We start from the raw sequence: 27,574 nt of genomic DNA, 5'->3' as shown, positions 1-27,574 counted from the left end.
GTGCCGCTGGAAGCCAGCCGACGCGGGGCAGGGACAGGGGGAGTGCTTAGGGTGGGCCGGGCTAAGACCAGGCGAGATGCTGCCCAGGCAGGGCATTGACTCCCACCATGCTCTGCAGGGTCACAGGCCATTTCTACTCACCTAGTCGTCCTTTAGAAGCTGCTGCGGGTTCTTGAAAGCGCTTCTGGTGGGGCCAAAAAGCAGATATGGACCGGAAACAAAAGACAAAGAGGGCACAAGGACTGGGAAGGGAGCAGGAGGGCTGTGTGGAGGCAGAGTCAAGACGTTTGCATTGCAGCCTTCAGGGGGACAAAGCCTTGAGAAGGCACAGGTCTAGGGCAGGGGGGGAAGGCTGAGCTGCGAGGGGAGAGCTGGGGGCTCCAGACCATAGCGACAATAGCAAGGGAAGCCTCAATCAACAGCCAAGGGCTTGAGTGTGAATGAGGGGATGGTGGGGGCTGGGGAGGGTCCTGGAGAAGGGCCCAGCTCAGAGTAAGAAAAGTAAAGGAGGTCCAGCATGCTTGCCTTCTCTAGAGTGCCAAGTTCCTCCTGGTCCCCACGGTCCGCCACAGTAGGGAAGGCCGCAGGAAAGCACAGCCCAGTCACATCCCCAACCTCAGCCCCTGTAGTCACGTTCGACCACTTGGTAGTACCCCTTACTGAACGCCTGCCGCAGGCCGATTGCTCTGCACTCAGGAATGCTCACCCTCATTGGGACCTGAGCTCAGGGAAATCACACGACCTTCCAAAGGGCATCTTGAGGGTGGCCAAGTGGGGTGTCAGACCCAGGCTGCCGGCCAGGAGGCGCACCCCACCCCTTCCTGCTCTATCCAGAGGCGGCATCACCCCACCTTTTCCTAAGCAGTGGGGAAAGTGGACTCCTGCTCGGGCCCTGCCAAAAGAGGCCAGCTCTGAAACACGCCTTACAGGGATGCTGCAGGGCAGAGCGGCCAATGGTCCCCAGAGTCCCTGGAGGAGCCATCTCCTCTGCGGGAGCATGAAGCAGCAGGCATTTTCACAGCGTTTTTTGGGGGAAGCGAGCCTCCTCAGGCATGCTGTGTCCTGGAGCCTGAACCCGTGGGGACCTTCTGTGTTCGGAGATGAAGGGGCTGAGGAGTGGCCACACACATCTCAAGAGTCTTCACTGAGGGAAGCCGAACCCCACACAGCCCGGGGTCAGGCAACAGCTCTCGGGGACCCAGTCAAGAACGTGCAGAGGGGCCTGGACGATGCACCGGGAGGCAGCAGAGCAGGGGCAGAGGAATCTGCGCTCGCAGCCGCACGCATTTTCTGCAGTTCTCCAGTGAGGGGAACTAAGAAACCTAGGAAGATGCATGTGCTCCCTGTAGCCCGTCACAGGGAAGGATGCTTAAGTGAACTGCGTAGTTGCCTGCAGTGAGTTCTCTTCCATTTCTCCGGTTGTCTCTATAAGGTCCCAGAGATATCTAGAAAGCAGTATCTCCAAAATAAGACCCTAGATCTCCACCCCAAAACCTGTACCTTGACCGCAGGCTTCTCTTCACCGTACTAACACCACCATCCACCCAGATGCTCAGGCCAGAAACCCAGAGTCATCCTCATCCCCTCTCCTCTGCCGATTCCTGGTCCCCATCCAACCTGCTTCATTCTATTTCCAGAGCCACCACCATTTTTCACTGCACCATCAGCACTGCCCCCACCAGCCTTATGTTTCTAGCATCTACAATTCAGCTTCACACAGCAGCTGGAGAAATCGTTCAAAACCAAGGAGGTCAGGTCACTGCTCAGGTTGAAACTCTTCCAGTGGGCTGGGAATCACATCCACACTCTTCATTAAGCCCATGATAGCTTCACATGGTCTGTACCCTGTCTCCCCTTCCCTTACAGTGCTCCAGCCACACTCCAGATCTCCCTCCTGCCTCAGGGCCTTTGCGCATGCTATTTCCCCCTTCCCAGAACACCCTTCCCTGCCTCTTCATGTGGCTGGCTCTTTCTCATCTTTGGGCTTCAGCTTAAATGTCATCTCAGAGAGGCCTTCCTTGACATCCTTATTTTCTTATTTAAATGACTCCTCAGTCATTTCCTTCTGAGTTTTTATCACAATTTGTAATTGTTTTACTTTTCTGTGATTTTACTTAAGAAAAATGATTGGTTTCTCTCCTAAGAGTACAAACCCCATGAAGGCCTGTTTTGGGGGCTCTGTCTGTCTTGTTCATCATTGTATCCCCAGCATTGAGTCCCACAGCAGTCACTTTTCACCATCAGTTCAGTTAGTGAATGAAGAGACTGAGCAGAATCTATCCAGATGTCACTGGCAAGAGTCTACTGGCCAGAGTGGGCCGAAGCACACAGGCAGGCCAGAGATGGGAGCCTTCCTCAGGCTTGTTGCTGCCCCATGCCACACCTGTAGCATCTGTAGGCACCTATGGGCACCTGTAGCCACGTGGCCCTAACAAACAAAGCAGATCCAGCTGTGGCAGTGCCCAGGCCCTGCCTGCCACAATCCGGATTTTTGAGAGGCTCACCCCAGGGCTCCAGCTAAGAAAAGACAGCTCTTGTGCAAATATAAACCCTCTACCCCTTAGATAAAGGGGCAGCAACCCGGTCCTTCAGCTTCTACAGATCCAGCAGAAATGATGCCCCCTCCAAACCTCCCCTTGCACATAACTACTCCATCCCAGCCCTCGGCGGGCGGAGGTGGGGTCCCAGAGCTCAGGCATCTGCAGAGCTTCAGCAGCTCTGTCTTGCCCTTCGTGCCTGTGGCCTGGGCACCCCTCCTCCCCTGGCACAGACCTAGCCTCCCCAACTACCCACCAACAGCCCTCTTGGCTTACAGACATGACCACTCTTCCCTCCTGGCCTAGTCTGAGCTTCTGGGGGCCAGTGGGAGGAAAAAGCCCCTTTTTGCTGCAAAAAACCCCAGGCCTCAGCCTTTCTCCATCTTTAACCTCCCCCAAGCTCCATCCCATCCTGGGCTGCTGGAGCCAGCCCCCAGGGCCCTTGACAGGATCCTGCTTGGAGCTGCACAGCTGTGGGGACCAGTGTGGAAGCATCTGGAAGCCGCACTCCCCAGACAGCAACTCAGCTGCTCCCTGGGCACCCGCAAAGCCTGCCTCACCCATCTAATGAAACAGGGTTCCCAAGAGGCCTGCAATCTCCGCAGAGGAGGAGGACGGCACGGCCTCTCAGACGAGTCTCAATTTCACAGCATCAGGGATGCGAGCACCAGCGCGCTGAACCAGAAAACGAGAGTCTGGCAGGAGCTGCAGACACACCGTGAGCGCCAGGGGATCGGAGATTAGGGCCCTTCAAAATCAATTTTGAATTCAAACTTTTAAATGTGTTCTCCAGACCTGAGGAGGAGACCCTCCAGGCAGGCTTGGCCTAGCCAGCCACTGGGTCCTCCTTCCTTCTCGAAGTAGCCAGAGCCCATCTGCTAGCCACTTGGCTGGATGAGGGAAGGGAGGGTGAGGGGGCTAGGAGGCAGGCTCCTGACCCCTCCCCCAGGAGCCTCAGGAATGGAGCCCCTTGGTGCCTGCTGGAAGTGCTGCCCTGGGGCCTCCTGGTGAGGCCTTGGGGGCTGCCCCATCCTCCTTGCAGACCTGGATGAGAGAAGCTGAAGGCAAGTCCCACGTAGGCCACGTCCCCTTTCACCCCCAACCTGGCTGAGGAGGCTCATGGGGCACCAGTAGATGAAGCCATTTAGAATACGAGCTTCAGAGTCAGACAGGAGGAATGTGTATCCTAGACCAGCCACGGGATCCCAGGGAGAGGATTTTGGTTCGGAAGTGAATTTCCCTTCCGGAAACCTGGTGGGAGAAAGCTTGCTGCAAGGGTCTCGGAGCTCAGACTCTGTGCAGTGAGAGTGTCCCGAAGCTCCCCAAAGCAAAGAGAGAGAAACTGTCATCTGGGGTGGGAGTCAGCAGGGCAGCCTGGCTGCTGGGAAAGACACTGTGGCCACAGGCTGTATTATCCGAGGCCTGGTGTCTACAGCCAGGGAGCTGACAATCACACCGTCTGTCACCCATCAACCACGTGTGGAGTACTGAGTACCATTCTGGGCCCAGCACTATGAGGTGGACAGGAAGACACAGGGCAGCGGGCCCATCAGGAAGCTGAGCAGAGCAGACTCTCCAGGCAATGCTTGGAGGAGGCCCCAGGGCCCAAATAGGAGAGCCTTGGAAAGGCTAGCGGAGGATGCTCCTGGCAGCCCAGCCACGGCCCCCGTGCTCCTGCCTGGGTCCCTGCTCAGCCACATTTTTTTCCTCCAAGCCTACCATCAGCCCATGCTGATGCCTTCCCCATCTCTGGGTGGAGAAGCTGGTCCATGCCAAGCCTCTTTCACCCCAATGACCTCACAGTTCCTGCCCCCCAGTGCTCCAAACCCCAGGCTACACTCCCGAGACACAAACATGAGTGACTGTGAACCACTTCCCCTGAGAGGCAAGAGAAGGGGGAGCCAAAACCTTGGCCCACAGAGACCTCAGAGGGAACCCCTTCTGGAATGAAGAGCACTGGGAACGGGCTGGGGTCACTCGACCACATATGGGAGAGAGGCTCCCCACCCCACCCCCAACCCCTAGCTTGGGAGTGGGCTGCCGGCTCTACAAGGAAATTACAACATGGGCCCGGGTAATGCTCCTTTTAGTTACAGCATAAACTGCGGCAATAAAGCGTACCTGGGGAATGTTTAGAGAAAGCACTAATGATTTCTTCCCCAGTGGTTAATAAATTCACTTCCAGATCAATTTGTTCGCGATAGAGCCCGGTGAGCGGAACCCGCGCGGCGGGCACAGCCGACTGTGTCTTTTTCAGTATAAATGATTTATTACGATGATTAGCGGCACATAAACAATTTAAAATACAACGCTAATTAGTTTGGGGAAGAAAGGAGGGGAAAAGCCACCCTGCCTCTCTCCCCATTATGTTCTACTTCCCTAAGTGTGTACTTTTTAATTAAATCCAAATGTCGCAATAAATTTAAAGTGTTTTATTACCACTCGGGCTAACGAAGGCAGTCATGCAGCCCCCTCTCAGGCAGCTGTGGGCCGAGCTGGGGTGAGGATTGGGGCACCAGCAGGGTCTGCCCGCAAACTCTCCTGGGGACGGGAGATCTTCAGGAGACCCCTAGAAACCTCTCCTGGTTTCTGGCGCCCCAGGTGGGAAGATGCTGAGACGGCTGGTGGGTGGCCACCTTCTCTCACCTTCCTGATCAACCCAAGTGATAGCTCCTTCTTAACTGCAGCCCTGACGAGCCCGGAAGCCAGCCACTTCTCCTCAGTGGCCTCACAATATCCTGCACCCTCTTCAAGCCCTCCTCGAACGCTCCATAACCTCGTACCTAACACCTCTGCACTCTTGGCACCAAGCTTGGCACTTCCTATACAACATTACCAAGTTCTCAGTCCAGTGCTATGAGTAGTAATTATTGCTTCCATTTTATGGATGGGGACATCGAGGCTTAGAGAGATGGAACAACTTATCCAAAGTCACACAGCTAAAAAGTGGACTTTAGCAAAGTCTTTATTCCTATAGCACTGTTCTGCCTCAGAGCCCACATCTGGCCACATCTGGGCCCTGATTTCCCTGCACCTGGGATGGGGCATAGAACATGGTGGCTGCTCAGGCAGGGCTCTCCGGAGTATAGAGCTCCCCCTCGCCCAGAAACACATTTGAGGCAGGAGTTCAGGCCAACGAGCTGGACTCTGATGAGTCTGAGTTCAAGTTCAGGCTCTGCCACTGACCCACAAGGTAAACTCAGTCAAGTCCTTCAGCCTCCTGAGCTTCAACTTCCCCAGCAGCAAAACTGAAGTGACGACACCCGACTCCGCAGCAGGGCTAAGGAACCAGAGCAGCTGCAATGAGCAGAATGCTTTGCAGTCCTTGACACGCTGTCTAAGTAGGAATTACTAACAGAAGCACTTAAGATGAGCAGGGATCCGTAAGAACCCCATTTCACAGATCAGAACACTGAAGCCAGCAGGGGGAAGGACTTCCCCAAGGTTCCTCAGACCCTCAGGAGCCCACCCAGGACCAGGCTGCAGGCAAACCCCCCTTCTGGAAGCTCAGCCATCCAAGGATGGTTTCTCTCCCAAACACTCTTGCACTGTTTATTTGAAATTAAAAACAAATATCCCAAAACACAGAGTTACCATATGACCCAACAATTCCATTTTTAAATACATACTCAAGAAAATAAAAACATAGGTCCACACAAAATCCTGTCTACAAATGTTCATAGCAGCATTATTCGTAGTAGCTAAAAAGTCGAAACAATCCAAATGCCCATCAACAGATGGATGGATAATTAAAATGTGGTATATCCATACAATGGAATATTATCTGGCCATAAAAAGGAAGTAAGTACTGATACATGCTACAACATGGAAGAACCTTGAAAACATCATGCTAGGAAAGAAGGCAGCCACAAAGACCACATCTTGTATGATTCCATTTATATGAAATGTCCAGAACAGGCAAATCCATAGAGAGAGAAAGTAGATTAGTGGTTGCCGGGAAGGGGGGTGAATAGGGAGTGACTTCTAACAGGTATGGAGTTTCTTTTTAGGGTGATGGAAATGTTCTTGAATTAGATAATGGTGATGGTTGCACAACTGTAAATATACTAAAAACCACTGAATTGTACATTTTAAAAAAGTAAATTTTGTTGCATGCAAATAATATCTCAATAAAGTTGTTATAAAGCAAATCAAAACAAACACTTCTTTGAGAACAGAAGACATCAGTTCATGAAAATTAAGTCCTAGGGTCAGGGGAGGGGGCCTGGGAGGTCCAGCAGCCAGCCCCCACGGGGAGGCACGGCCCTGGTCACCCCATCTCCTGTCAGCTGCTCCATAGAGAGGAAAGGGCTCCAGAGCACCCCCTTGCCTCCCTCCCCAGTCCCCCCATCCAGAAACCTGACCGCACCCACTTTCCCATCCCTGTTCTCCAGGAAACTCAGACCCTACTGGATCTGTCACTCTTCTCTGACTCATCTGCTTCCACCACTGCAGTCATGCTTTGTCTTCCCACATCTCTCCTTGCTGAAATTTCTGCATCCTCCGAGGCCTGTGCCCTACCTGCAATGCCCTACCTGCAAACTGGGCATGCCCATGGGGGAGGGTCCCTCTTTCAGACCTTGAGCTTGTCCTACGTTGGGTACCACAAGTCATGGTATGTGCATAAAGAATAGGACCCAAGTGAGGCCCTCCAGGCCCCCATCCGAGGTTCAGTAAGGAGTGCTGCCCTCTCTCAGGGCCTGTGAGCCCTGCTGGGGACAGGGGTGTGCAAGCTCAGATCCAGGCCACAGAGGCCAGGACAGAAGGCAACAAGGCTGCCTTTGAGGCACATGAAAACTGCTGGAGTGAGACAGTGCAGTACCCAGGCTGGGGACAGCTCCCTTTGTCTAATTTGGCTAATCTGAGAGGGTGACTCAAGAATATGAGGCATCCTGGCCAACAGGGGCTGTCAGGCCCACACTGTGGCAGGTGCACCCAACTGCTCCCGAGTCTTGGGGGATGACCATGGTTAGGCTGAGGGTCGCTGTGGCACCTTGGCCTCATCTCAGCAGACAGACCAGACTCCAAGTCTTTCACATGTGGGAAGAGCCCCATGGAGGGGACAGGACAGCTCTGGCCCCTTGAGGGGGATATCTTGGCCATGGGCAAATGGACAAATGCCCATTTTCTCGGCACACGGCTGGTTCCATGAGTCTTCGTGGCTTCATCATGGGATGCTGTCTCAGGAAGCTGCCTCTTAGGGAAACTATCCCTGAACTTCTCCAAACTTCCCTTCCAAAGTCCTACGGGGTCTGGGGCTGAGAGGACCTCCAGGGCTAAGGGATGCCAGGGGGAGGGCTGGCAGGTACCCATCACTTTATGCAGCCACTGCGTTCTCACCAACAATTCCTCAGGTGGGCACAGCGCTGCCCAGCTGGCAAAACATATGAAAACATTTCCCCCTACTTGAGTTTGCAGGGGACAGGGAGGATGCTCTGGGCCCTAATCTATGTGGGAGGAAACAGGCTCAGAGAAGCTAAGTGGCTTGCCCAAGGTCACACAGCAGTGGGTGGTAGAAAAAGACTTGCCTGAGATCTCATTGTCAGAGGATGGCAGACCAGGACTGGAATCCAAAGGCCACACTTCTTACCCCCCTCCCAAGTCCAAAGAAAAGCACCTCTGCAGTAACTTGTCACACCCTCATACAGCTGCTGATTCTTTTAAAGAATTTTAAAGATTTCAGATCTGCATGTGTCTGGGCTGGTGCTGTTGGGGTTTCTCTCCTCTTAGGGGAGGGGATCCAAGGCCTTCACCCTGGAAGGGAGGGCAGAGCTCCTGGGAGTGTGGGCCATGGAGAGAAGAGTGTGTAGCCCTGAGACAGGACGGAGGGGGCCAGGTGGGTCTCTAGGTCCCAGGCAGCCCGGCAGGGGTGGCGCCATCACAGACGCCCCTGAGGGACAGCTCACAGTAGAGGCAAGGCCTTCAGTCCTTTGGACCACACAGAGGTGCTCTGTGGCCTCAGCTCAAGTTCTGCTCTTCTCTGGGCTGATCTTAGTTATACATAATTAGAGGGTGGACTGTATTAGACACAGATAAGGGTAGGGAGACCCTTATTCTGGGAAAGGGTTAGCCTCTTTCCTAGAATCAGGAGCTCTCATGGAAGCCAGCCCAAGAAAGAAAACAGGCTGGGAACTGGGAAGGCCAAGAAACTCTTTATAGACAGATCATGTGAGGCCAGAGGAGTGAGGAACTGGCCTATAGATGGCTGGACAGGTCTAGACTTGCGGCTTCTCTGCCCTGGTGTGCTCCTGCCTGCTGCAGGGCCTCGTGCTTCGGCTGTCTCCTTTGGAGCCTAGAAAGCCAGGATCTTGGTCCAGTCATGGGGCGGCAACAGAAGAGGAAGGGTAGTGTTGGGGAAGCCTCAGGCCAAGGCTAGGCTGGGCCAGCAGAGGCCTCCGAGACAAAGGTGGGTAAGATCAAGCTTCCCACCAGGGACTCTGGTCTGCCTGCCCGGGGCTCAACTCCAGGAGTTCAGGCCCTGCTACTGGTAGCTGAGAGGCTCCAGCCAGGATCTTGAACACCGGGAGACTCAGATGAGCCCCTACATTCCCAAGGCCACAGCTCCAGCCATGCCCTCTACCATTTCTCTCCTGGACTTCAACTGCCTCCTTTCTGACCATCCAGACCTCCCCCCACCCTAACCCCTGCACCCCCTACCCCAAGATCCAGACTACAAGCTCAGAAGGAAACCCAAGGAAGGAAGGAGGGAAGGAGCAGAGGGCAGTGGAGGGGTGGGGAGGGTCACCCCTAAAGTTCAAAAGGAAGAACCCCTCCCTCCCACCTCATGTGCTGTTTATTCTGCCCCTAGTTTTATCTCCAAACAATTTAGTCTTCCCAGAGTAGCTGTGGTGTCACGATATACTTGCTCTTTGTCCCAGTTCCTGGCATACAGCTCCTAAAATCCTAGGAATTTCCTGAGTGATAGGGTTGGCTCCTGGTATTCATAAGGGGCCCCTTTTGAGCACACCTGAGTTTATGCTAATGAGGTGACTTAGGGTGGGGCCCCTAGATGGTCTCTGGATGGGGTCACCAGAAAGACCGAGTGATGAGAGGGCAGGAGCTTTCAGCCCTACCCTCCCACCGGCCTCTGGAAAGGCAGGGAGGTGTTTGGAGATGAAGCTCTATAAAAAGTCTTGAATGACACTTGACGAGCTCTGGGTTGGTGAACACATCCACTAGCCAGGAGGGTGACACACTCCAGTTCCACAGGGACAGAAGCTCCTGTGCTCAGGACCCTTCTGGACCTCGTCCTACGTACCTCTTCAACTGGTCGTTCACCTGTATCCTGTATAATAAACTGGTAAATGTAAGTAAATGTTTCCCCTGGGCTTTGTGAGCCAATCCACACATTGTCTAACCTGAGGAGGGGATGGTCGGAACCCTCATTTATAGCAGGTCACTCAGAAGTACAAGTGACAAGCTGGACGTGCAATTGGCCTCTGAAGTGGGGGCGATCTTGTGGAACTGAGCCTTTAACCACTGGCATGTGATGCTACCTCTGGGCAGACAGTGTCAGAATGGAGTTAAATTTGTAGGACACCCAGTCGGTGACCTCTGAGAATTGGAGAATTGTTTAATGGTGCTGGAAAACACTCCAGAGTAGCCCAAATGATCTTAATAAAATGTCAATCTGTCCTCTCTCCGGGACAAAGGGATCTTTATGACTCTCTCTGTGCCCCTCCCGACCTCCTTCACCTGTTGACTGGCTCATTCATTCACTAGTCACTTAACAAACTTACTCAGCATCTCTTACTAGGCGCTAGGCCCTAACACCTATATTTTGACAAGAATTATAACAACACTGATGACTTTTCATCAAGAAAGTAGTTCTTAATGAGCTTCAGTAAATTAATTTCACTCCTTGATCAATTCTCCATTCACTAGTGTCAAACCATTTCTTCCTCCTTCCCCATTTTCTTTTATTGGAATTATTTTCATTGGGATCAATTATTTTTAAATTTTTAAGTGACTATTTGGTTGGTGATCAGTTTTTGGCTCATATCAAATGTTACAAACTAGAGCTTTGGCCACTGTTGAGATTTCTTTTGTGGTAATTATTTCTACCAGAAAATATTTCCTCAGCCAACTTCAGCAGATCTAAATTTTATCAGGAAGATTTGAGTCCTCTGTCAATTTTTAGTCAATAACATATTTTACCAGGTGCAGTCTTAGCTGTTGCCAAGTTTGCTTTGTGTTCATTATTTCAAACAATTTTCATTTTTTCCTGGATCTTTTTTTTTTTTTTTACATTTTCAATAATACTAATGAGATGTTATTCTCACATATAAGGCATATTTTAGCACTGATCCGATAAAGCATTCTCAGGATCAAAGGGTGGTGTGAAAACATCACTGGGGCAAAAAGGCAGGTCAACACATCACACTCTGCACTTGAGCTGAGTACCAGGTCAGATCCTGGTGCCTGAGGGAGCCCTGCCCACTGCCCTCTGCTCCACCAGAGCCCAAGCCCCTGCCAAGACACCTTGCAGATGGCAAACAGGTTCTGGCTGGGATGAGAGCAGTTGCCCGCAAGAGAGCCTCTGATTGACAGGCAAAGAGATGGGTGCAACTCTGATGCTGCATCTGAGGTTGGATGCAGCCTCTGCTGGGCCCCAGATGTGTCTACTCAGAAAGTAGCTCAGAGACACCCAGCTGAGAGAGGAAGCAGATGCTTCTTGGAGCCTTAGTTTCTTCCTCCCCGCCTGCCCATACAAGGAGGTAATTGACCAAGGTCCTCTCTGAGGTCCTCTCTGAGGTAATTGACCAAGGTCTGAGGCTGTGACTTCCACTCACTGGCCTCCAGGCTTTGGGCCTGCTCCAGGGGTCCCTGCTGCCTTCTAGTTGAGACTGCCTGGGAACAGTTGGGGACAGGACCATCCACCTGGATTCAAATATAGCAAGGGCAAGTTGAGGGGGTGTGGGGGGGGGGGGGGTGGGGGGGGGGGCGTTGTGTACAAATGCTCTCACCTGGGATCTCTACTTCATCAGGTGGTTTCTTTCTCCTGGCCTTGGCCTCACCACACCCATTCCCCACCAACAGTCTTGTCAAGCAGCCAGCGACCCTTGGAATGTAAATGGGGAAATGCAGACCCAGAGGGAGGCAGGGGCCTGCCCAGGGACAAGCTGTGAGCTGGTGGCAGATTCAGGCTGTGGATGCAGGAGGTCTGGCTCCAGCCCAGGGAGAGCCCCCTTCAGCCCTGCTCCCACACGAGGAGCTGCTGAAGCAGCCTCTGCCCAGACCACCTCAGAGACACCGCCTCCACCTTGCCTGGCAACAGATGACCAGGGGTTGAGGAGTTGAGGCCCTCAGGGCTACAGCTGCGGGAGGCTGACTTAGGAAGGAACCACTTTCACTTCCTTCGAGGGTACGGTCACCACTGAGGGAGAAGAGAGGCCCTGCGGTGATGGACGGCTGCCTTGCAGGTTCCTAATGGCCTCTGCAAAATTACCATCTGTGAAAACAAGAATCCAGCCCTGGCCCTGGGCCCTGTGTATGTGTGTGTTTACCATCAGTGCCATTGCCTCTCATCACCAGGGCCAGGGAGGGCCAGGGAGTGTCTTTGCCACCAGCTCCCCAGGCTCAAGGTAGGCAGAGGCCTGGTTCTCATCTGAACTCTGCCACATACCAACTTGCTGGGCTATCCCAGCCAAGTGTCTTTCTCTCTCTGGGCACAACCTACTCCTCTGCAAAATGGGGCTAGTGTTTGACCTCCTAGCCTCCCAAGGGTACTGTGAAGATGAAATGAAAGGCTTTGAGACATCTGTGGCCTTCCCTGGCGTGAAGTGACCCAGAAATCAGAGGCACTGGGCCTCCCGGGGATGGAGCTGTTGATTCATTCTCTCTGGGGGCAGCTAAATTGCTGGACCCCAGGGGCCTGAGATGCTGTGCCAGAGGCTAACCTCCCTCCGTAGGCCCAATGATCCTCTCTCTCCTGGTATTCATGTCCTGTGTAATCTTCTCACTACCTTGAGTGTGAGCTGGACTAGTAACTTGCTCCCAAGGAAGAAAATACAGCAAAAATGATAGAATGTCACATCTGTGATTAGATGTGTCACATCTTATAAAAGGCTGTGACTTCCTGCTTGCTAGCAAACACTTTTGCAAGAGGCCGTGTAGGAGAGGCTCGCATGGCACAGAACCAAGGGCAGCCTCCGATCAACAGTCAGCGAGGATTGGAGGCCCTCGGTCTAACAGCCCATGAGGAACTGAATCCTGCCAGCAACCAAGTGAGTGAGCTTGAAAGCTCATTCCCGCAGATGGATCTTGAGATGGGACCACAGCCCTGGCTGACACCTTGATTATCGTCTGTGAGAGATGCTGAGCAGAGGACCCAGCTAAGCCGGACCCAGACTCCTGACCCGCGGAAACTGTGAGATTAAAAAATGGGTGTTGTTTTAAGCTGTTAAGCTGTGAAATAATTTGTTATGCAGCTATAGATGACTAACACACGACTGCACTGGCACACACACAGGACAGGAGGGCCCTCTCCTCAGGCCAGAGAGAGGGGGCCCTGCAGACAGACCTCAGCCCCAACTCCATGTTGTTGTGAGCTTCCCTCTGGAGCCCAGTCCTGGCTATGGAGTGCTGTGAGGAGAGGAGCCCAAAGCACAGGGCCCACACTCCAGTCTGCCCTAGCCAGACCCCCTACTCTGTGCTGAGCAGATGGGGAAAGTGGGTGGAGCTGACGCACCTCCTCATGGAGCCCCAGCCCCTGGTCCTCCCCAAAGAGCAATCCTCCCAGGGCTCTGAACCCCAGGCACTTGGGGAGCAGAGTAAGCGTTCCAAAGCCACTCCCACCTTCTCCCCTGGTCCCCACCAAAGCCCTAGGAAGGGCAGGGAAAGCACATCAGTCATCCATAAGACCATCAAGAGCTCGGCCTAGGGAAGGCTCAACAGACCTCAAAGGTGGTCGTGCGTTGACTAGTTAGAATTACTGTTGCAATTTACTACTCAGAATTACTAAGTGGCAGAGATGGGATTTGAACTAAGTCTGTCTGACTCAACGCCCTGCTAGCTCCACTTGTTTGACAAATAGGAAAATGAGAAACGGTGAGTTCAAGCATTCTGATGATGCCCAAAGGCAGCCCCCACATGATCCTTCCTGGACAATCCATCACCAGGGATTAGGAATTGGAGTTTTTAAAGATTCAGGGGAGGGTTGGCCCAGTGGCATAGTGGTCAAGTTTGCACACTCCACGTCAGCAGCCCAGGGTTTGTGGGTTCGGATCCCTGGTGCAGACCTACGCACTGCTCATCAAACCATGCTGTGGTGGTGTCCCACATACAAAACAGGAGAAGATTGGCACAGATGTTAGCTCAGTGATAATCTTCCTCAAGCAAAAAGAGGAAGATTGGCAACAGATATTAGCTTAGGGACAATCCTTCTCACCAAAAAAAAAAAAAAAAAAGATTCAGGGGAAAGAAAAGACAGGATGGAGTGGGTGCTGGCTATGGGTCATAGAAAGCTCCCACTTATCTGGGAAGAATGGGCCTCCCCCATTCCCCCATCAAGTCATCACACCAACTGGCAAAGTTGAATTATTAAAACTCCCTTCTGGGGTACCACACAGATTTTTCTCCACTGAGACTCAGAGCAGAGGGGCAGCCGCTCCCACCACACAATATTAAAATGTCAGGAGTTTAAGGCCTGCGTTGGTTAAGTCATAAGTTATCAGCACCCAGTGAGGGCCGACAGAATGCCTCCCTTAAATTATTAAGCAGAAAGCGTCAGACTGTAATATTTTGCTAAACCAAAGTACAGACAGAGACAAAGATGTCATTTCAATATTTGAAACCAGCAAGTTTAATTTAAAATAAGAGGAAACCAATAAGCTCAGAACATAGCAGCGTATGAGAGGAAAATTATACTGTGAGAGGAAAAAAAAGTGGAAGGACTTAAGAAATTTATAAAAGTAATCTCCAAGTGGAAATTAGAAATCAAGGCCTAGAAACAGAATAACACAAAAGAAATATTACTGTCCACTTTCTAAATCAATATAACACTGCTCCACGCTGGAATTACCATGGTAACTCAAGTAAAAAGAATCAAGCAATTCTTATTATTTCAAAATAAAATCACAGCCTGAAGCCTGGGTTTTATTACAACCACTGATAGATCGCTGGCTTGTATTTATCTGAAATATTGCTTTTCAATCAGCTGGTTTATGAATGTACCCAGGCCTCTCACCAGCCCACTTACCATCCCGTTTTGAGGAGAGGGGCTAACCAATGAATTGATTCCCGCCTGGCTGCATCTGCATACATGCCCCGGGTTTAGTCAGCCCTGGTAACCACGGAGCTTCACACCCCTTCCAACTGTCCAGTGGCTTGCAGGACAGAGAGGAAAAGTGGGAGAAGGCAGTGGGGGCTGACCTCTTGTGGCCCGCCTCTCTTGCCCGTGGAGGAATGGGCCAGGGCTCCAAGGGCAGGTCCCACAAAATGCCCCAAGAGCAAGACTCCCTCATCATCCCCCCAAATCACCCTCGCTGGCTCCACGCCCTCTCCTGAGAACTCTCCAAGTGTCTTCTCCCTCATCCCCAAGTCTGCCAGCTGGAACAGGTAGCCTGCAGAGCGCAGACAAGGAGAGCACGCTCTGCCGTCAGACGGCCTGGGTTCACCGCCCAGCTCTGGACTTGGGAGCTATGGAACCCGCGGCCAACTACACAGCCTCCTTGTACAGCAGTTTTCTTGTCTGTAAAATGAGGATAATACGAGTAGCTTTTTCCTGAGGTGGTTAAGGTATTAAATGAGATCATACACGGAAGATGCTTTGGTCAACTGAGTACAGAAATGGCCCCACTTCTCTACCCCTCCCAGTATCCATGCCCTTTGCAATGTGACTTTTCACCTCCTCCCTTCAAGGGTAGAACCTGTTTCCCCACCCCTTGAACTTGGGCTGGGCTTGATTTATTTTGGCCGATAGAATGTGGCAGAGGTGACAATATTCCAGAGCCAAACCTAGGCCTCAAGCAGCCTTTAGTGTGCTCCCACTCTCTCCCCTGCATCTGTGTCCTCTATGAGAACAAGCTGGAAGAGCCTGCTGGATGGTGAGGGACATGCAGTCTTGTCACCCCCAGCATCCAGTCCATCAGCCATCTGCCAGGCATGAGGCCAGCCGAGACCCAAAGAACTGCTGAGCCCAGCCCAGCCTAAACCACTGACCCACAGATTCGAGAGCTAAATAGACGCTTATTGTGTTAAGCCTCTGAGTTGTGGAGTAGTTGGTTATGCAGCAGTAACTAGCTGATACATATGCATAGCACAACGCCTCACTTTTAAGTACGGGTTCAGAAAAACAATAGTTATTGTGTTTTTAAGAACCCTATAGACCAAGGGGCTGAAGCCACAGAGACCATACTGTAACTGTATGGAGAGCACCACCACTTCACACAGGCAGGAGGCTTCCTGGCTTATCAAGTGTATACATGGACCTTACCTGCCAGTAGGTGTTGTTCCCACTGTAGAGATGTGAAAATTAAGGCCCAGTAAGTTGTCTGAAGTCACCTAGCAGTCAGATCTGGCTAGAACCCAGGTCTCCTGAATCATGCTGGCAGGCTGCACCTGAAGACAGTAGGCCACTCAAGAAAGTCCAATTGGGAAGGGGCAGAAGGTAGGAGCTAGTGACCTGATCTGCCCCTGTGACCTGGACCAGCCTGCTCACTTCTCTCCCATAACCTTCTTTTATTGTGCCCCTAGTTGTGTCAGCCACTGTGGGCTCCCAGCTTAGACAGAACACAAAATAAGCACACTCCAACCAATGAGAGACAAGCTTGTTGCTAGGTGGGGTGGATGTGACTCTGAGCACAGCCTGGAATGGTCTGTAAGAAGCTTTGGTCACTTGTAGGCTCCTGCAAGACCAACTAAAGGGGAGAGGATGTGCCAGACAAGGGGACAACACGAGCAAGGGTAGGGAGGCCAATGCCAGGTCTGCATGGAACACAAACCAGAGCGGACATATTAGACCCACATAGCCTAGCGTGGCTGCAGGTCTCAGGCAGAATGCCAGGGTACCAGAGGCTGGGTCATCTGGCTGTAATGAGCACCAGGACAAAGACGGTAGGTGGGATGGGAGAGTTCCAGATGAATGCAACCCAGTGGTGTGCTGATAAATACGTAACAACTGGCTCTCTGGGGAGAAGTCCCTATTTGTAGTGTTTGCCAATTTCCATGGTGTTACTACTCCCATCATGGCTGATTTCAAGCTACCAATGTGATGTTGCCGAACTCAGCATTGGCAAGAGATGTGGAAGTCAGTACAAGTTGACGCCCCTGGTGTAGTCCTATCTCGAGTACAGACCTGCCAGGAAAACTCACTCTAGCAGCACCATGAAGAGTTAAGCTTGAGGGTGGGAGGATGTCCTGCAGATCTCAGGGTCCTTCAAATCCATGCAGGGTGGGCAGGCAGCATGGGCTACATGCCATATGCACCTCAAGGGCTTCTCCAGTCCGTGAAGGCCCAGGCTAGGTTAGGACCCATCAGCACCAGCCAGGAGGATCAACACCTGAGGACAGAACCACATCCCCTGGGCTGTGAGTAGGCTGGCCACGGCCATGCCTGGGAGTCCCAGGCACATGGCGCTGGTCCGGCTGATGTTTTTCCTCATCAGAGTTTTCTACTACCCATCCTTATCACGCCTTGGGGACAGGGGAGAGGGCATGAAAGTGAGACACAGAATGCAGAAAGATGCTGAAGCTCTGGGCTCTAACTCCCTACAACAGTTGTCTCAGTTGCCGCCATACAAATGGAAGGCCTTGCAAAAGAGTGATCTTGGAGCTTCTTCCCTTGATGCTACCCGCCAGCAGGCTAGCCTGCCTCCTGGACAGCGGTGATCGATGGCCATGATGGATAAACTGGAAGGGGCAGGGGGAGGGCCTAGTGGCCAGCAGTGAACAAGGCACTGAACTGGGCACAGGACTATTTCAGATCATACTGTAGCTGTGCAGAGAGCACTGTCGCTTCACACAGGCATGAGGCTTCCTGGTTTATCAAGTGTGTACATGGACATGATCTCATTTAGTCCCCATAACAATCCAGCCAGTTAGATGTGGTTATTGTCACTGTAGAGATGAGAAAGTATAGGGATAAAGCAACCTCAACGTTGGGTGGGCAGGGAATACAAAACCACAGTGGACATATTGGACCGGCAGAGCTTAGCAGGATGGTAGATGTGGCAGTCAGTCCAACAGTACCTAACACACTGGGGCACCCATGCCCTTTCCTCTACTTTCTTCCCTAACTCCTTTCAAACTTCCTAATGCCCCTGACCAGGGGGTTCCTGGGAGGCCCGTGGAGATGGATCTGAACAACAGCCTTGGCCTCCTGGCTACATGTGGGCAGCTCTGCCCTGTGTGGGACACAGTTCTAGAGGGGGCCTGCATCTGCTGAGGACCCCAACATGGCTTGGGCCACACCCCCAACAACCTCCCCAGCTCTGTCTTCTGCTCAAAGAAGGCCCAATCCATCCAACCACCACCATTTCCCAACTCCAGCAACCTTACGCCGGCAGCCCAGCTGCGCCAAACCTGAACCTCATGTCTCCTTCACCCATGACCATGAGGGTTGGCCGCCCATTTCGCTAAAAATCATCCATCTGTTCCAAGGGAGAGAGACCAAAATAGACCTCCTCTTGGTCCTGCTCACCAATGAGGTGTGCTCAGAGGCTCCTTAAATGGAAGTGGGTGGGGCAGCCACCTCCTCTGACTCTGGGACATACTGTGGGATGGAGAATCAATTCTCAGGAGGGATGAGAGGCAGGCCTCAGCTCTAGGAAAATGCATATTTCCATGTGCTAAAAGCATCTTTGTGGGACATGTTCAGAGAGAGAAAGAGAGACGGCAAGAGAGAAAGTCAGCTCCCACAGCCACAGAGGCCAAGTGAGGGGCCACGACAGCGCCAAACCCCGGCACACAAAGGGTGAAGCTTTTAGGCGAGCAGCAGCCAGTGATCTCAGCTTCCCCGAGTCCTAATGCTCCTGAAAGGCTCTCTCCTACTCCCTGTAATTGGGCATCAGTAGTTAATGCAGTATTGACTGCATTACACGCTCCCGTGCCTCCCCTCGCTAATGCCAATTGCATCACCTTGTACAGTCACCGGCTTGCTTAGCCAATAGCCGTTAAAAGCAATCCAAATCATGAATCATATGGGAAACTTTTAGCAAGACACCGCTATCCAAGGAGACAATTTACAGTTGAGTTAATCTGGGTACATTAGCGAGACATGGATTCCGGACGACAGACCAATTTATGTTGTTTCCCTGTCCCCCTTAGTGCTCTGTGTGGGCAAATGTATGGAAGAGCAGGGAACAGAGAAAGCACCTGCTTCTTTACCCAAGGCTCCGGGAGGGGTTGGGGGAGACCCATCTTTACAGACTCTCTGCCTGGCTGAATTTGGGCAGAAAGCACAAGTGGCTATATGTGCAGCTCGGGATTTGGGATGCCTCATTCCCGGCAGTGAGGAGGTGGCTGCTGCAGGGGTTGGCATGGTAGGTGCAGATGCAGAGCCTCCTCTTCTAGGCACCGGGTGAGTAGCAGGCTGGGTCCCCACCCGGTCAGCCTCACAAGGCCTTTACCAGTCCTTAGCAGACAGCGGTGCCTGCTGGGCTCTGCCTTCCTGCCAACAGGCCGGGGTCTCTGTTGTGGACCAGCATCAGGGCCCACTCCCTGCCTCCATCTCCAGGGCCGAGAAGGTCCTGGCCACACTCTGGCAGGAGAGGCCCCCCCAGGACTCCCTGTGGTCCAGAGCATGGTGGGATATCTCAGGAGGTCCTGCTGGCGGCTGGGCAAGGGCTGGTCAGTACCCAAGTACAGCCAAGAGCCTGCCCTCTTGGATCAACCAAGTCAGCTGTGGAGGCCGTGCTCAAAGGGGTCATTAACAATTGAAGACCTGCTGTCTGGTCCTCCTCAGTCCAGCTCCACTCTCCTTAGGCATTTTTACTTATTAAAAATGCTCCAGGAATCATGTCTGGCGTTTAGTTCTACAACCTGCCTGCTGCTTCCTGTGTCACCCCAGCCTTCCTGCTGGGCCTTTGCAGAGGCAGCTTATGCTCAGACATGCCCTTTTCCAGCATGCATCTGGGGACACCCAGGCACCTCCAAGGGAGTGCCCTCAGCATCCTCTCCTGCTCGGTCCGTCACAACCCAAGGTTCTCACTGTTCTTGGGGCTGCTGGACCCTCTGCTGTCTGCCCCTGCTTGGGGGCTCTTCTCCAACAGCCTGAGGGCTAATTTGACTCTCAGGGCTCAGGGCAGGAGCTCCCTTTGCTCCCTGGGGACTACACACCTCCCCGGAAAGGCCACAGCCTAGTGCCAGCCCAAGTGGACGTGCCAGCGGAAGAAGGGCCGTTCCTCAGGGAAAGTGGGAGCTGGGCTCCCTTTGCTGACAGGCAGGCCCGACGGCATTTAGAAAGCCCGGACCCTGAGTTCCAGTAAAGTGGAGAAGGCTAGGCCAAGAGCAAGCGTCCAAATGAAAGCAATTAATCTTAAAACCCGAAGTTTAACTGTTTGCAAAACAGATCTTTCCTCTCTGTGGTGGCCCTTCACTGCTCGACCTAATGGATTACTTTATTAATAATGCACTGTGCTTAAAAGCAAAAAAAAAAAAAATTTTCTGACGATTCAATACTTCAGAAAGTCTCTTAAACCCGTTGCTACGGCAAAGCGATTGATATTTTATTATCTTTCAGAAGAGCAACATGAAAGCCCTGCAGCCCAGCAGAGCAAGAGCTTTGGTCCTTGGCGGCCAGCAGACCCGACTTCCACCAGAAGAGCGCCGGCCTCTTCCAATAAGATGCTGTCAGGTGCAGAAAAGGCGTTGGGGGTGGTTAATAGGAGCCCAGGTCCCTGCTGCAGCCAGACAAAGGGTGCAGTGCCATAGCCCTGAGGGACACACTCCTTGGGGGCCCTGGGGGTCAATGCTGCCACCCAGCTCAGATCACCACCTGCAGGAGGGCATAAGTGCTAGGAACAAACTAGGCAGCTGGTTTGGAGGGACAGGTGAGCGGGTCCAGAGCCTTTCTACCTCCTCCAGCTGAAGGTGCCACCTTCAAGGTTTCCTGGAACCAGGATAGGCCAGACTCTAATGGGGAGTGGAGAGTGGATTTACGAACAGAAAGGTTGTTTTTGGAGGACAGCTCTAGGCTGGATAGGACAAGAGTCCAATGGGCTCCTTAGGGCCCCAGCCAGCTACATTCCTTGTGCTGTCACAAGTCCCAGAGCTCAGCGACATCAGCGGTAGTAGGCACCATATTGTTTAGACTGGACAGGGTGGGGGACTGACGGGCACCATGAGCTCTCCTCTGCAGGTCTGCTGGAGATGAGGGGAAACACACATGCCCAGGGCAGTTGAGCTACACTGGAGGCTAGAGGCAGGAGACTGGCTCAAATGACCTCCAGAGATCCATTCCCATTCAGGGTGCACGTGAAAGAAGCCGAGGCACTCTGGGGTGCCTGCACGGAGCACTAGCCCCAAGACCCTAGGTGGTAGTTATGGGTCATCTTGTCAGCATGACACCAGTCTCCCTGCCTGAGGCCTCCCACGTACAGCGCCTGGGTCTTCTGGATTCTGGATTGGGCACGGCAAGCCAAGCATACCAAATAACCTCAGCTACAGACATACCCTGATTTCCACGTGCTCCCCATAGTGAGAGCATGCCAGACACCAAGCAAGGGCCCTCTGCACTGGTTTCTCCAAGCCCCTCATTTTACCGAGAGGGAAAATAAAGTCTAGAGATGGCCGTGACTGGTCCGAGATAACACAGGGAGTTAGTGATGCAAGAAGTGGAATCAAGGCCTCCTCCCTCCTTGTCTGGCTGGACCCCAGATCTCTGCCCCGTTTCATTCCATATACACCTGCACCAGCCCAGTCCTCCGACGGCCCATACAGGGCTTCAGGGGAGGGGTCCATGAAGAGAAAAGAATGTACTGAGGACGGGTCTCACAGCCCAGCCAGACCCTGGCAAATGGATTCTTTTGCCCAGAAGCATTCAGTGCCCTTTCCTCTCTTACTACACACATGCCGAGAAACGGCCTTCAAGGGCTGCCCGCCACAGGGCTCCCCTACATGCCACCCCCAGGCCACACACTTTAAGTGCCCCTGCCTGCTGGAAGTCTCAGACGGTGGTGGGGAGGTCAGGGGCATCAGCACGTGGAAGCAGCAAAGTTAACATCCGGTGTGACCTTGAGCAAGTCACTTAACTTCAAATTTTCACCAAGTGACAATGTCAAGAACACCACCGACCTGGTGGGCAGAGGGCACAGGCCCAGCAGAAACACACTAGTAGCATGTCAAAGGATGGCCACCACAGTCATGCTAAGAGGATTCCCACTGAGTCACAGAAAACCCACCTTCTCGGTTCCTTATCAGTGGGTCGCAAGTGGCAGTACAGGTGCCAAAAATTACAAACACATGTCTCTACAACTCTAACAAGCCAGGCAATGCTTACCTACAAGTCAGGAGGGCCTGGGACAGCCAGGGAATGGCCACTGTCTTAACCCTGGGGGCTGCTCTCTGGTCACCTGGCACCGGCTTGGTTTTACCCTTAGAGGTCCGCACACCCTCCTGCACATACCAGGGCACTCAGGGCAGGGCACTCCCAGGCAGGAAGCCTTGGGGGCATGTGAGACCACTTGCTAGTGGCCCCCAGCAAGCATGGGCCCCTCTGTTCTGACCTCTGAGGCCACTGAGACTCTTGACCACGGCAGGTTCATGCCACTGTCGCGGGCCGCTCGGCACGAGTGCCACTGGCTGGTAGAGAGCCACTTTCTTCCTCTGGGCCAAACTCCCGCCTCCGTGCTCAGGAGACAGGGAGACAGCGGGCCAGCACAGGAGGCGTCTCTCTCTCTCACCGAGTCATGAGTCACGCTTGCAGACAGCTGCCTCCCCGAGGTCCAGCCGGCCTTCCCCTCGCCTGCCGGGCACCCCGGGCGAGTGCTGTCTTCCCGCGCGCCCGCTCGCCGCAAGCTCTGGAGTCCGATTCTCCCGAAGCCACTGATTTGCTCGGCGTTCAGCGCCTCTCTGGTTACGTGGCCGGCGCGAGTGATGGCTGCGGTGAGAGGAGCAGCCGCAAAGACGAAACGCTCTACGCTAACCGCCGCTGCGCCGAGATCGGAGGGGGCCAGAGACTCCACGCAGGCCGGCAGAGCATCACACGGCTGGCGCACGGTTCGCCGGCCCGCGGTCCGGTCCCAGGGGCTCACTCACCTCTCCAACCCCACTTCGCCCTCCCTCGCCCCGGCCCCAGCCCCCTGCGTGCCGCCCGCCTGGCAAGCCCAGCACAGCCCGGCGTGTGTGCGCCTGAGTCCCGGCGTGTGTGTTCCCGCGCGCCGCGGCGGGGGGCGAGGGGGTGCGGGGCGTCGGGACCCCCGCCCACCACCTACCGTCCTCCTTGTCCAGCACCATCATCTCGGGCGCTCCGTGTCCAGCCGCAGCTTGACTCGGCCGGGAGAAGGGCGCCGACTCCGGGCGCGCTTCGGCGGGGCGGCCGGTCCTCTGGCAGCGAGCGGGCTCTAATTACCCGCTTGTCCGGCTCTTAACCTAGATTGCACTCAGCTAGAATTACATTCAGGAGTGAAGCACTTCGCAGATACAAAAGCAGTCTCACCTACTTTTGTGCCTCAGGATTGCAAGGAACTACGAACTGCAATTTAGAGAGAGAGAGAGAGGGAGATAGCAGGGGGAAGAGAGGATCAGAGCCGTTTCTTTGATTCTCACCTTCTAAATGGCTCAATTTGCCCAGTATAATCTGTCTTAATGTAATTGCATTTGATAGCTCATAACCCTGGCTCTGGCAACAACACAGCTTTCAGCCTCATAAAGTGTTTTCCCCTCGGATTTAATCTGAATCTCAATCTAAAATTATATTCAAAGAGATGGGGGAATCTCGGCGGCCGTCTCCCGCTGCCTTTCTCCCTCAATGTATGAGGTTTGCACTCCTGCTACTGAATAAATGCACACATTTCCCGAGGCCCCCCCTCCCTCCCGGGTTAATGGGGAGTGGAAACTCGCGGCTGCTCGGCTCTGCAGCGCCACCTGGAGGCCTCTCGGCCCCAGCTCGGAGTGTGGCTCCGCTCAGGACCCAGGGTTCTCTCATCCTGGTTATTTGACTGGTGGACTACCCGTGCCTGTCACTTCCAGCCCTTCTGCCTTGATTTCTGGCCCCCTCCCACTTGGGCGATCTTTCTCTGACTTTGTACCCTCCCTTCCTACCTGCTCTTCCTCGGGGTTTCTGGTTGCTTCCTGGATTGTTTGGCAAAGTTAACCCTCTGCAGGGCACCACCTCTCCCACCGTGAGTCTTATACCACCACCCTGACCCCTGCAGTCTCCCAAGAGCATCCCGATTCCATAAGAAGTGGGATCCTGTCTCTCTGAGCAAGCACAGCATGGCCTCGAAGACTTTTTTCATTCCGCAACTATTTACTGAGCACGTATTATGCAACAAGCACTATTCTAAGGCACTGGGGATTCAGCAGTGAACCAAACAAAGATTCCTGCTATTACAGAGTTGATAATTCTTGCTCTGTGAATCTGGAGGCAGGAAGGCAGACAGTGTCCATCTCCTCTCCTCTTGAACCCTGCTTCTCTCCAGAGCCCTAGGGCTGGAGCCTCGTCTGCCTAGTCCAGGAAGCCCACTCAAATACCAAGAGCTTTTTTTCTTGACAGTACAGAGTTCCAGGATGTGATGGAAATCTTAATGGCTTTTCTCTGGTCCAAGGAGGGCTCCAGACAGACGTGTCAGAGGCTCAACACTGGCAATCACTTCTGAGGACTAGACCCAAGCAGGGAGAAGGAAGCTGAAGCTGAGGTCAAAGGACCACCAGTTGGGATTTCATCCCAACTATGCCTATTACCAACAGTGGACCTTAGAAGTCAATTTCTCTCTCTGGACCTCAGTTTCCCTGTTTGTGAGGTGGGAGACCTTGTTGTGGGGATCAGATGAGATAACGCATGTGAATGTAGATAATGGGGGGGGTTATTGGGTACAAAGGAGACCTGGAGCCCAGGCCAGGCCCCTTAAGCCCTGGAGACCCCAGTGCAGGGTACTTGAAGAGAGTGGGGCATGGGGGAGGGTGCTGCAGCCCATCTTCCTCTGTCCCAGGCAGGGAAGTCAGCCTTTGAGAAAACAGAAGAGAGGCTGCCTCTAATGAGATGCCTCATCTGCAGCTCAGAGGGTTTCGCTTTCCCCTTCATCTTGAATACTTAATCCTAATAGTCCTTGAGTATATTTGATGTTAAAGACATCATTTTGGTCAGAATCATCAGCCCTCAGGACTGTGAGCTTGATCTCTCCCCTGCCACTGCAGCCAGAGCCATACCCTAAGGGTCCCGGGAGCCTTTGGCACTGCTGCCACTGGCACATTTAGTGCCAGCCCCTCCCCCCAGCCTGAGCTGGGGCCAGACAGTGTAGCAAGCAGCGGGCCTGACAGGCTGGCAAGGGGTAGCTTCTTGCTGCAGACACCTTGGTGCTACCTGGAGGCATTCACTCCTCAAGGGCTGCACCTTTGCTCCTGACCTGCAGGCTGCTCCTCCTCACCTCCAGGTCTGGCCCTGACCCACAAATCAGGACTGACTAGCTGGGACCACTTTCCTACTCTCTTATCTATGTGTGGTACTTGGGACTCTTTGTCCCAACACCAGCTCTCCACAGCCTCCTAGGTACCCAATTAGCAGCCATACCACTGGCATCCCTTTGGGGAATCAGGGGCCCCAACCCAGGGACTACAGTGGGCCTGGGGTGCTGAGGAAGGGGCTGCAGAAGTGACGCAGGTATGTCAGCAGAGGACTGGCGCTGTGTGTGAAGGGCTGCTTGAGTCCACAGGCGGCTCTCTCTGCACCCCCAGTTGTGAGCTTTGAGCTCCTATGTTGGTCTGGAGAAGGGCCTCCATGGAGGCCTTCTGGCTTACGGAGCCACCCAGCAAACCTTGGAGGGTTTGGGTGACTTGAGCTCCCAGCCAGGAAGGGGCCTGCTGGGTTGACAGAGCCAGACATGAGCCTCTCATCAGCGGCCTCCCTCTCAGCTCCTGGGTAATCGCTGGGCAGGCAGGTAAGTCCCGGGCCCATGCTCACTCCCACCCAAGCTGCCTCTAGGCCCAGGGGCAGGCCCACAACACCAGGGTGGAATCCTCAGATGTCCTGGGGCTGGGGGAGGTAGTTTGCACCCAACACATTCCACAAGTGATGAGCCTGTACTATCACTTTGACACTGCCAAGAGTGCTCCCAAATGCCCTTGAAACGCCTCTGGGGACGGCAGACGGAGGCCAGTTGATGAGCCCCTAAGGTTACGGTGAGATAGAGGGTGCTCCTGGCTGCTTTACAAAGTTTTGGGCAGGTCCTAGCAGCTTGTTGCTGCACCTGGCAGGAAAGTCCTGAGGAAGGGTTCTTGCATTGGGGTTGGGGGGGCAGACTCGGTGCCCGAGGGCCTGGGTAGACCAGATATTCCAGAACTCTTGAGAGGAGGCCATCAGATGTGCCTCAGCCCGAGGGCCCTGCTCCCAACACAATGCAGCTGTCTCCAAAACGGGGTTACAAGCTGGCCTCACTGGTGACACTCAGAGAGGTGTTCAGAGTGACAAGGGCTCCTTTCCTGTGGCCACCACAGTTGACAGGACAGAGTGAACCTACAGACTTTGCAGTCCAATCAGGGTACCTGCTGGCCAAGTTCAGATGCCCTGCCCGGCCCCTTTCTCACACAAACACAGCCCACACACAGGAATTTGCAACCAGCTAGAGTGGAGAAGGCACAGTCGGCAAACTTTTCCTCTTTGCGTTCTGGGAGCCCTGAACAGACCTCCAGGAAGCTGCAGTGACCATTTGTTAGGCCTTGCGGAGGCCTAGGCCATATCTGCGCCCCAGAAAACAAGTTTCCCCCATCCTTTTGATGAAGGCCAACCCACCCCGCACAACAGGCTGAGAAGGTTGTGGGTGTAGGCTGACCAACTGTCCTGGTCTGCTCTGTGACTGAGGGATTTCCCAGGATGCAGGATTTTCGGTGCTAAAACCAGGTGGTCCTGTGCAAACCAGGACAGTTGATCACCATAGTGGGAGGTGGTGGGGTGGGACAAGGAGCTAGGGGCCAGAGAGAGAAAGAAGAGGCAGCCAGACCCTTCCCTGCAGACCAGCAGCTGCCTCCCAGCTCCAAATTTCCCAGCCTCCTGCCTCAGGGCTCATCTCCCAGGCACCAGGGATCTGCACTAGGCCCTGGGGACGGCCCATGGGCCAGCAGGGCTGTGAGTTCTCCTGAGAGACTGGCAGTTAGAATGGGAAGGGTGTGAGTTGGCCCCAGGGGTGGGTCCACATTTTGTGAGAGCCAAGCTGACTTATGCAATTGGGGGGGGGGGGGTCTCTTTAAGAAAGGGAACATAAGATTACTAACTAATACAAAATTAACACTGAAGGACTCTGAAGCTTAAACTTCATTAGCTTCAAGGTAAATCCGCCCCTGATATTTTAGATATATGGCCCATCCACCCACCCCAGCCAGTGGGGCACCTCCCGACAGGCTGGGCTGGGCTGGGGGAACTGATGGCGAGCGCCCTCCCCAGCCCTGCCAGGGGTGAAGCAGTGTCACCCATCTAGCAGCTATGAACTTCCAGATCTGAGGGCCCCCAGGACCATGCTTGTTTGTCTGCACCCTCACCCCCAGGTTCTCTGGGCATCCCCTGGAGGAGTCGTTCCGCAGTCGGGTGCAGAAAGGGGGACGCGCAGACACCCAGGAGATGGGGAGCAGGGGGCAGCGCGGGGAAGCCGGGGCGCGGATCGGAGCAGCGCTCCCTACGCCTGCGAGGCGGCGAGCGCCTGTGAGAAAGTTCCAGGCAGGAGCGTGCGGGGCTGGCGGGCTCGGGGTGGCCGGTGTGACTTTCTAATCCCGCCAAGGAACCTCGGGGGCTGAGCCTGGCACCCCGACACCCACGCCCGCGCGGACACCCAGCCCCCGCGCTTCTGGGAAGGCGGCCGGGCCGGCGCGGGGGGCGCTGCCGCCGCGAGCGGGGTGGCCTCGGCAGGGCCCGCGCCGCCGCCGCCGCCGCCCCTGCCGTGCGCCCCCCG

The 27,574-nt window shown here is 54.0% G+C and overlaps 1 protein-coding gene across 1 annotated transcript in view; it reads right to left on the bottom strand.

Moving 5' to 3' along the window:
- Positions 1-23,174, bottom strand: part of LMO1 (LIM domain only 1) — a 36,793-nt gene extending 13,619 nt beyond the window's left edge. Inside the window, exon 1 of the mRNA XM_046684574.1 lies at positions 22,910-23,174. Within this exon, the coding sequence (XP_046540530.1) occupies positions 22,910-22,934 (25 nt within the window). The 5' untranslated portion in view covers positions 22,935-23,174. The remainder of the gene's footprint in view (positions 1-22,909) is intronic.
- Positions 23,175-27,574: the final 4,400 nt, after the last annotated feature.

The sequence above is a fragment of the Equus quagga genome, chromosome 14 (genome assembly GCF_021613505.1).
Source record: "Equus quagga isolate Etosha38 chromosome 14, UCLA_HA_Equagga_1.0, whole genome shotgun sequence".
NCBI classification, from domain to species: domain Eukaryota; kingdom Metazoa; phylum Chordata; class Mammalia; order Perissodactyla; family Equidae; genus Equus; species Equus quagga.
Note: the sequence above shows the minus strand (reverse complement) of the source record. Positions and strands in the feature narration are given on the sequence as shown.